The sequence below is a fragment of the Propithecus coquereli genome, unplaced genomic scaffold, assembly GCF_000956105.1.
Source record: "Propithecus coquereli isolate 6110/MARCELLA unplaced genomic scaffold, Pcoq_1.0 Scaffold483, whole genome shotgun sequence".
NCBI classification, from domain to species: Eukaryota; Metazoa; Chordata; class Mammalia; order Primates; family Indriidae; genus Propithecus; species Propithecus coquereli.
In genome coordinates this window covers 1,283,802-1,294,798 of record NW_012150652.1, presented here as the reverse complement: position 1 = coordinate 1,294,798, position 10,997 = coordinate 1,283,802, and the positions used below count along the sequence as shown (strand labels likewise).

At 41.0% G+C, this 10,997-nt stretch overlaps 1 protein-coding gene across 4 annotated transcripts in view; it reads right to left on the bottom strand.

Annotated features, from left to right (window-relative positions):
- The window catches only part of TENM2 (teneurin transmembrane protein 2), an 888,605-nt gene that overhangs the window by 333,222 nt on the left and 544,386 nt on the right, over positions 1–10,997 (bottom strand). For 3 of the 4 annotated variants that reach the window (XM_012655757.1, XM_012655758.1, XM_012655759.1), the window contains exon 3: positions 9,177–9,386. The exons of the other annotated variant lie outside the window; for it this stretch is intronic. In XM_012655757.1, the coding sequence (XP_012511211.1) occupies positions 9,177–9,386 (210 nt within the window). The remainder of the gene's footprint in view (positions 1–9,176; positions 9,387–10,997) is intronic. 4 annotated transcript variants of the gene reach the window in all.

Here is a 10,997-nt window from a genome sequence, read left to right as displayed (position 1 = left end):
TGCTGTCAGAATCACCATTATTAAAAAGTCAAAAAATAATAGACGTTGGTGTCGTTGTGGTGAAAAGGGAATGCTTAGATACTGTTGGTGGAATGTAAACTTGCACAACTACTATGGAAAGCAGTATATAGATTCCTCAAAGAACTAAAAGTAGACCTACCATTTGTACCAGCAGTCCTACTACTGAGTATATACCTAAAGGAAAAGAAGTCATTATAACAAAAAGACACCTGTATCAGAATGTTTATCACAGCACAATTCACAACAGCAAAGATATGAAATCAACCTAAGTGCCCATCAACTGATGAGTGGATAAAGAGAATGTGGTATCTATCTATCTATCTATCTATCTATCTATCTATCTATCTAATCTATCATGGAGTACTACTCAGCCATAAAAAGGGATGAAATAATGTCTTTTGTAGCAACTTGGATGGAACTGGAGACCATTATCCTAAGTGAAGTATCTCAGAAATGGAAAAAGATACCACATGTTCTCACTTATAAGTGGGAGCTAAACAAAAGATACATATGGTCATAAAGAGCAGTAATGGGCATTGGAAACTAAGAAGGGGGAATGGTGGGGGGGTGAGGGATAAAAATCCACCTACCAAGTACAATGTACACTATTCTGCTGGTGGATACACTGCAAGTCCTGACTTCAGCATGATACCATTTATCCATGTAACAAAAAACACTTGTACCCCCTAAATTTATCAAAAAAATCCTACAACTCAATGATAACAATAAAAAATAAATGATCCATTTGAACAATCCGATTAAAAATTGGGGAAAGAACTTGAAGAGACATTTCTCCAAAGAACATACACAAATGGCTAGCAAGCACATGAAAAGATGCTCAGCATCACTAATCATCAGAAAAATGCAAATTAAAACCACAATGAGATACCACTTCACACTGATTAGGATGGCTATTATCAAAAAACCAGAAAATAACAAGCGTTGGGGAGGTCATAGAGAAATTGGAACCCTTGTGTATCGCTGGTGGGAATGCAAAGTGGTGCAGCCGCCATAGAAAATGGTATGGTGATTCCTCAAAAAATTAAGCATGGAATTACTATATGATTCAGGGATTTTTCACTTCTGGATATATATTCAAAAGAATTCAAAGCAGGTCCTAGAACAGAGATTTGTACACCAATGTTCATAGCAGCATTATTTACAAAGTGTCTAATGATGGATGAGTGAATAAACAAAATGTGGTATATACATAATACAAAAGATTATTCAGCCTTAAAAGGAAGGAAATTTTGACACATACTACAACATAGATGAAACTTGAGGACATCATGCTAAGTGAAATAAGCCCATCATGAAAGGACAAATATTGTATGATTCCACTTACATGAGGTACCTAGAGTAATCAAACTCATAGAGACAGAAATAAAATAGTGGTTGCCAGGGGCTGAGAGGAAAGGAGTTAGTGCTTAATGGGTGTAAAGTTTCTGTTGGGGAAGATGAAAATGATCTGCAGATGGTTGGTGGTGATGGTTGTTCAGCAATGTGAACGTACGTAATGCTGTAGAATGAACGGTACACTTAAAAATATTAGTAATAAAAATGGTAAATTTCATGTTATATATGTTTTACAAAATAAAAAAATGTTCGTTAAATTAGAAAGTGATTAATATCAAACCCAATCTTTGGTCCAATTGTGCAAAGCCTCTTTTAAGATATTTAGATGCATCAGAATGTCATTCAATATTCATAACAACTTTAAGACTTGTAGATATTTATTACTGTTTTACAGATAAAAGTACTGAGACATAGATTAAGTAAGTTGCTCAAGATCATAGTGTTACAAAGTGTCTGAGGTATAATTTGAATCTAAGTAGTGTAGACTTCAGAGTCTACACTCTTAACAGTGTGTTCTTCAGTATTATTTTTGGAATGGGTCTAAGAGATTTATCTGGGGGTGGGGGTGGGCTGTAATTTTTGTTGAAACTGTCCATTGGTAAAATAAATACATCCTTTGATTCAGCAGAGAATTGAGATATCTCTAACCACAACTGGGGACACTTTTAAAAATGACTATTGAATAGTATACAAGAAGCCAGTGAGAATTAAATGTAGTCTTTAAGGGAATTTGGGAGAAGCTGCAGTCCTGGGTAATAATTATTAGGGCAGGAGACTGCTAAGATATTGTGTGTAGTTCCCGTCTCTGGACTTGCCTAGGATATCTTTTTGTATGTACCAAGAAGCCAGGGACAGAGATGGAGAGGTGGAAGGTACACAATGCCTGTCGACTCTGGGTTTTTTGTCAATATCAAGATTATTTGCTGAGGAGGAGCAGTTCTCTGCCGTCTGTCACTTCCATGCTTCACATCTCCGAAGGAATTACCTGTCCCTCTTGATTGTGTACTCATTTGTATCACGGTGCAGAAGAACAAGCCCCACCCTAGCTGGTCTGGGAATTGCTGGACCTACAGAATACACATGTAAGTATCGGTATGTGTACGTGCTGCAGGAAGACACAAAGGAAAAGAAGGAAAGGTCTGATCTCTGTTTGCTACACTGCTGGGCACGTTCACTGTGTTGAGAGAGTCCTGAGGACTATTTGTTCCCATTTCTCAAGGTGGGAGACCTCAAAAGGCCAAAGCTGAAGTGAGTATCGTTGGGAACTCAGGTTCATTTGGTGAAGCTGTGCTCTCTCCCTTTCATGGGAATGACATCGACATTTTCAACCAAGGGTCATAGTACCCCAAACCACTCTTCTCACCTTCTGCAGGTAAGCTGCAAGGCTCTGCCTAGCATGACTGTGTAGGTCTTAGTTTTGTCGATGTCCCAGATAGTGGGGTGAAATCCACACTACCCAGGGGAGACGGTGGGGAGCCTCTAACATCGGGACAGCCTGGTCCCACCAGATTCAAGGACTTACAAACACAGAACATTTGAGCAAGAAGGAAGCTTAGAGAACACCAAAGCCCGATCCTGACAGGTAGGGAAACCGAGGCCCAGGTGTTTGAACGACTTGCCAAAAATCATGCTATGAATCAGGGATAGAGTGTAGAAAACCCAAGTTCTCCAACTTGCACTTCAGAGCTGTCCGCTTACATTAATGCTTCCCAAACTTGCCAGATGACAGGAGTCACCTGAAAGGAACAGCAAAAACAGAGTTCCTTAGCCCTTCCTGAACTTACGAATCAGAATTTCCAGGGGAAGGGTCCAGGGAGATGTGTGCTTGCCAAGCAGTGGCGGTAGAGGGTATTTGGTGATGCTGCATTTAGTTTTTCTCAAACTTTAAAACTTGTAACCTGTGCTCTTTAACACAAGGCTCTGCTTTAATACAATGCACTGTTGTTTATCTCAATAAACCACACAAATATTTTGAGGTTAACATTTAACAGAGGGGCGAGGAGAAAAGTCTCTGCCACGAGAAAGGTTGGGTTTGACTCCTAGGTCCTTCACTTCCCAACTTTGTGACTTTGGTAAGTGACTTAACCTCTTTGTGCCACAGTTTTCTCATCTGTAAAATGGGTATGATGATCATTCTTACTGCATTGGGATGTGGTGGGGATTAAATAAAAGTAAATGAAGAAAGGTACATTAAGTGCTTAGCATAATAGCTAGCGCTGAGGGAGGAAAAGCGCCATGAGCTAAGAGGCAGGTCCTGAGTGGCTCTGCATTTGGGGCATGAGTGAGGGCTGTCTCTGTGCCCTGCACAGAGTGAAGACAGCATTCTGGACTCAGCCTGCACTGCTCAGTGGGCTAAGAACCGTGAGGGAGAAGAGGCAGCTGGGACCAAATCTGCCTGGGTTGCCAGGAAGTGGCTGCAGGTATTTCTGAACATCTGACCCAGACATCCAGGGACCTTAGGGAAGACCCTGGAAGCAGGAGGCTTATGCACAAAACAAATCTGACTTGGGAAAGTGAATGATGTTTGAACTTGATTTTCTGCCCCCCAAATCAGGAGTGGAAAATAAAGGTGGTTCCTACAGACATCAATTCATTTATTATTTAATAAATACTTATTGAGCATCTACTGTGAATCTGCCACCAGGGACACTACAGCGGAGGTCCCTGCAGAGGGGAGGAAAGCTGAGAGGCGAAAGCAAAGCCTATAAAGAGAACAATAAGAAGTTAAAATGCAGAACATTCGGAGAAATGGGATGAACAACCACACGACGGTACAAAGACTTTTGAAAAAAAAAAAAAAGAGATAGTATTATCAGCACAGTACCGTCATCGTGTGCATAATAATTGCTGTGAGCTATTCAGGGGATCCTAAATTAAATTAAATTACAATGGGCGTAATCTGCTTAGGAAGGCAAGAAAATTTATAACATATCAGACAAAAATTTCTTTCTAAAACCTAAGATATGTAAGAGGAAGAAGTTTCATTAACATAAAAACGTCTACTTCTGTGGGCTGCTTTCTTCTTCTCCCTAAATCTAGCCCCACGGACAGTGGTAGGGGCCTGGGGAGGGAAGGGTGCCTTAGTTTTCATGAGAGTATGGCAATTCTAACCTCTATATGGCTGTCAGGACAAATCTGTAACATAGAACATCTGCTTTTCAGGTTCTGGATGGTGACTGTAACCCCGAAGTCTGCTCATTCCCACAGAATCCGGTTATGGGCAATGATATTTAAGGTCTGTCACCTGTAGGGCATGCAGTTTACACGGTCCTTTCATAGAACTAAGGTTTATCTATGGATCAAGTCCAGTTTTGCCTTTGGATTATGCAATTTTTAGACCGCTGTAGGACTGTTTTTAAACTGCAAATGCTCTCTATCGCTTACTCAGAGGGAGATTACAAGAAATTTTGGCAGGAAATTAGCATACGTATTATGTGATGTCACTGAGAATTCAGTCATCTGGATATACACACGACCTCCTTCATGAGAAATTTCTTTCTGGCCTCATTTGGAGGTTTCACAGAATTTCCCTGAAGTATTGACTTATTTTTATCTCATGGGTGTTTGCATCTTGTTCTTTTTGTGTTTCCCTTTTTGCTTTGATTGCTAGGAAGCTCAGAATCAAGTTTTCTGTCTATCTTAAATAAAGGAACGGGACTTTATATATTTGAGCATATATGCATGTTTTCCACCTAGATTTTTTTCTTTACCCTTATTATAACACCTAATTATAGTTTTAGAGTATTTTATTTGTTTATTTATTTTTTTACTTTTATTTTGTTAAGTTTTTATTTTTATTTTTTAATTTTTTATTTCAGCATATCACGGGGGCACAAATGTTTAGGTTACATATATTGCCTTTGCCCCACCTGAATCAGAACTTGAAGTGTGTCCATCCCCCAGATAGTCTTTTTTTTTTAAAACAATTGTTATAAGCTGTCACAAATTATGGGGAAGGTGCAAGAAAAGAAATGAATGAATGAATGAATAAAGCTCTTTTGCTTTATAATGCCAGATAAATAAGACAACATTTTCTTAACATTAAATTATTAAATTAGCCAGGCAACTGAATTCTTTGACCACCCTAGGCAACTCTGAAGCTTGCTGATTTTGATGTACTATTTTCATTTAGAATTAGTGAAGGCATTGCTTTTTAAGAAAGGATTAGGGCACCTTCAATGTGCTCAGTTACAAATGGAGACTCTCTGGCCAGGACAACTCCTTTGCCACATAGGACTTCCTGAAAAAGTCCTGGCAGAAGCACCCTGGTTACCTTTCTTATATAGAGTTCGGTGTTATGAATGAGTGTTCCACGCCCCTTGTATTTAGACTCTAAAGAAAACTAAACTTTAGCCTTTTCTAGGGGGGAGGTAAGCCAGTGCTTTTAGAAATAGTATGGCTGCCCATATATTTCCTGCATCATATGCTGATAGCAAACCGCAAACTCTACTCTGATTTGGAAGGTAGTCTCATTCTTCCGTCTATGGGAACCTCCATTATCCTGCCTCTGGGATCCAGATGAGTTATTTCAGAGGATTTGAAATTATGCTTCTGTATAGAAGAAACATCTCTGGAGCTAACCTGTTCTGGCAGCAGGTCAGAACATGGGATAAGCCACGAGCTGGAGCTCAGCTGTCTGAAAGAAGATGCTTCAGGGGGAGAGAAACACCTCTCGTAAGCATCTCACTAACTGTACCTGGGTATCTGCTCGATTGGCATAGATTGAGGGTTAGAGTAATTTGGCTTCAAAGGTGGCAAGGTTTTAGTACTGTCCACTAAAGAATACACTGTAGTCATAGAAAATAATGACAGTCAAGCCATAAAGGTGAAGCTTTGTTGTTGTTTTCGGGAGGTTTTCATGTTGGGCAAAAACATTTTAGTTCCTATAGTTTATGTCCAGTTTGTCTCTTTAGAAAAGGATCTCCTTGGGCAGGAATCGTGTGCTGTGGCTCTCCTAATGATGGGCTTCACCAACATCAAATAACAACGGCAACAGTAACAGGAGAGGAAGAAATAATTTTTTACTGTCGTGTATGGGCTGAACCTGTTAGAAGGTGTTTTATATCACCTAAGAAAGAGACAAAGACCAATCTGGTACCTGATCCTCAGAACACAAGGTTATTGCCAAGAGACCAACATAAAAAATCCTGTGTAATTAACCAGCTAAACACGACACACCCAAACACATGGACGCTTTGTTTGTGCCGTGATACCTCCTGAAAAATTCAGCCCCTTTCATCAAACTCAATTCAGAGCGCTCAGGCACAGCTCTGCACTCTGCATCTTCTGTGTCAAACTCTATTTTCAATCCTTTATGTCAAATTTAAATTCATGGCACCTGCATTCAGATCTTGATAGAATCCCCAATTTGCCCTGGACCCCAAATCCATTCCACAAGAAACACACACACACACACACACACACACACAGACACACACACAGACACGCAGATACACAGAGATGTGAGCACACACATGCTCGTACTTAATTTGCTCTCCTTTTAGCTAAACCAGACTCAAGAATTTTGAATGATCACCTGTTGGCTGGAACTTTAACAAGTTCTTAGATAAGTACGCCCTGAAAACAAGGGTATTGCACAACTGGATCTTCACCCCTCAGTTGAAAAAAAATCATATCAGCACAGCTCTTATTTGGAATGAAAATGGACCCTTAAATTTTCTGTGGTATTTTCTCCTGTTACTGAAGCTTAAATCGCTATTGGTCTTAAGCGAGCTGAACAAATTGGTGTGAGTGATGAAAAATGGATGTTTGGCTCTGAACACACAGATCTGTTGTGTCCACCAAAATGAGGTCTTGATTAGGCATAACACTAACAAAAATACCCTATCAACAAGTTACAATCTGACGCGTTGCCCGAAAGAAAAGAAATCACGCACTGTGTTATCACTAAGAAAACATTCTAGATGGCCCCAAGACATGAACTGACCTCTCTTATGGAAATCATCTTTGCCTGGGTATCCATATATGCATAAAAGGATATAGTTTTTAAAAGCTCATTTTCTCTCTAATAATTGTCTGTTTTTAAAGAGCTATCAGCAGGTGCACCTCATTTCAAAAGCCTCTTGTCCTTCATAATACAATATTCATCACGATTACATAGTATGAAATAAAAAGCAGCAAAACATAAATGAAGGTAGTTCAATTAAATGCAACATAATCTCGGCAGCCAAAAAAATGGCTCTGTAGCTAAAATCAGGTTCTGATGAAAGAAAAAAGGGAATATATTTCCACATATTTTTAATTATATAGAATTTCCTCAAACATGATTTTTCATAATATATTCCATTAAGTTAACATCATATTTGAAGAAAGAGCATTTTCCGATTTCATTTTAAGCCTGATTTTGAGCAATTACAGTGTCATTGTTCCGCGGTAGAAAGGTTGAATTCATTTACTGTGTGGTTATGCTAGTTATGATTGATGTCTCTTCTCCAAATGATAAACCAATCACCCCAATGATGTAATGTCATTTTAAGAGTGCCATAATCACATTTCTCTCAAACTAGAAGCTCTGATGAGTTCTAATAAAGATTTATGGTAGATTAAAGGCCTTCATAATATCAACAATGGATTGCTCATTTGATGAGAGATTTGATTAGGTAATTTTTTTTGAAGAAGAATATGAGTTTACTAAATATATCAGGCTTGGCTTTGAAGAAGGGCATGGGCTATCATAAGTAGCAGTCCATCATTCCATCGCCAGAATGAGCCATCTTAAATGTATTTGGGAGGTCCTCTCTAATTGTAGAGGTTGAGGCCAACAGTGGGTGGCATACACTCATGGCTGGAGCCAAAGCACAACCTCATCAAGGAATACTCTTGGCCTGGAAAGCTTTGTACTGCTTTTGATGGGATATGCTAGTGAGCATCATGAGTGGCCAATTCAGAAGATAGCTCCAAAGCCTTTGGGTCAGGAGCAATTAATTTCTGCAAATGTCTCTCCTTGGGCCATGGATATTTAAACTCTAGATATTGCCCACTCCTATGTTCACATATTCATGTGACCATATCACCAACAGGAGACATCAAACTAAGGCATGATTATTGCTGGCCCCAGAGCAATCTCACCTAAGATATAGAGATTGGGAGTTGAGACAGTGGCCACAAAATCCTCGAAAGTAGAACAGAACATTGTCCAGACCCTCTGTTCTGTGAATGTGAAAACTAAAATGAAAACCATGGATTTAGAGGGAGTATTTACCATAGTACCATATGGTCAGCTTGTTAAATTCAAGTGAAGCTGTACAAGTAGAGGGTTATAGGAGAGGTCACCCCCTAAATATCTCAGACTTGGCAAGACATTTGGTATTCATGTTACGGGAACACATTTTAATCGAAAAATACTCTAAACAAGCAAGGAAGAAGGCAGAAGCCAACTTCTGAAAAACAAGGGATCTGACACACACAAATCAGGTGTGTGAGGGTGTCCAGGGTCACTCGCCTATGACCAGAACCACAGTAATACAAAATTCAACATTCCAGTGTCTCTCTGCACTTTGCCTTTGAGACCAGCGTGCTCACACACATAGCAGTGGGCAAATTCCTTCCACGGAAGGAGGCCCAAACCCTGTTAAGATAAGAAAAACCTCTTCAGCAACTGTGACCTCCAGCAAATGTATCTTGGAACAGCCACGCCACAAAACGACAAATGCGTTTCACCGTGACGCTCCCCACACCACCTTCTCCCCAGCCCTTGTTTCAGAGTTGTCATTTTGCTGGAGAATTGAGAATGGCACTCACGAAACAGCACACATTCAGACACCACAGAGTTTCCTTACCACTGCTGGAGGCTTGCTGGGGCCCTGAGCATGCTCTGAGCAGGTATGAATTGGGGGAGAATTCCTCATCGGGGTTGGTGTCCATGATTTGATGGGAGGTATTGCTGTCTAGCAATGGCATCTGGCAGCTAACTGGTGGAGGATTATGTGAGCTAGGCAGCTGAGCAGATGGGAGGAGGCTAGACGAGGATGTAGGTGGAATGGGACGACCTGGGAAAGAGGACAGAGGGGTCAAAGGTCAGCAATGAATGTCATGAGAGCATCCCAAGAAAGTTACATTGAAACCACCTCACAATACAAATATCACAAAAAAAAAAAAAAAAAAAAAAAAAAAAATGAAATGCTCCGGATGTGTGCTTTTTTTTTTTTTTTTGAGTGGTTTGATGTTTCTCCGAAAGTCCAAATTCATACTATAGGTAGTTGCATATTTTAGAAAAAGGGCCTGAGCCGTCTACACAGCTGAAATGAAATCTGCCTGGAAACCATCCAGTTCTCTCTATTTCCTCTGCTACAGTCCTAATTTAAGTCCCCACCACCTCTCCCTGAACTAGCTCCTTGAAGGTCCCCCTACTTCCACTCTCGACACAGTCCCTGTCTACTCCACATTGTCCCCATCCTTCCTCCACAGCAGCCAGAAGCAAAATTTAAAGATGGGAATCAGATTGTGTCACTCGCCTGCCCAGCATCCTCCAGTGGCTTCCCGCCACGTGTAGAAAGACATCCAAGCTCCTTGCGATGACATACCTGTCTTGGCTACTCGGCTTGGAGCTGCCTCTCTTACCTCACCTCTCCTAGCAATTCTTCCCAGACTCCACGTGGCCCCTCACTCTCTAGCCAACAAGGCCTTCTTTATTTCCGGGCTGGAACACGCCAAGCCATCGCACCTTCAGAGTCCTGGTATTTCCTGTCCCCGCTATGTGGGATATCACCCCCTGTCCCCACCACCCTGCCAGTATTTACACGCCTGCTTCTTCTCTTCGTCAACCTTCCCCGTTTGCCTTCTGGAAGGTTGCCCACCTACCCACTCTAGCCTATTAGCTTGTTTCAGTTTCTTCATAGCTCTCGTTACTAGCTGAAGGCTGGCATCTTTTCTATTCCCTTCACCCTGGCATCCCCAACGTCTTCCTAAAGAATAACACCCGCTGAATGAATGAACGTATAAATAAGGCAGACTAAAAACAAATTAATTAGTTTGGGGTAGAAGAGGAAGGGAGGTGGAAAGGGTGACATATTTGCATCCTAAAGAGTTGGTCAATACCCTCACATTCTCCATCACGTGGTTTTTTTGGTACGCCATGGGAGAATTTCTACAAAGAGAAGCACAGCCACTCCAGCCGTGAGGAGCAGCAGCCAGTCTGGCAGAAGTTGGGCTGTGGCTTAGAGCTGCCCTTGGGTCAGGAAGTTCTTCTCCAACCAGAGGCTGCGGCAACCTCTTTTTCTCATGGCAGGGAGCTCCTGGCAGCCAAACTGCTAGTGAGGATAATCACCCTTTGTACTCTCACCTGCTGCATCTTTATGTCTCGGGGTCTTTGCAAAGCTAGCCTGCTGGTTTGTTCACTGAGGAAGCGCAGGAAAATGAGCCCACAGGGTATGCCCTGAATTGGGGTTGTGGAGGGAAGGGCAGGATGTTGGGAAAACACACTTGAGAATCAGGTTAGCATTTCAACTCAGGTAGGAAGTGCCTGAGTCTAAAGAAATGTGTTTTCCTGCTTTGTGATGTACTACATGGATACAAGCATTTTCAAATATCTCAAATGGATGTCAATTTTTGTTGTCAACATTTATATTTGTATTTCCTGATTTATTATTCAGTGCATTAAA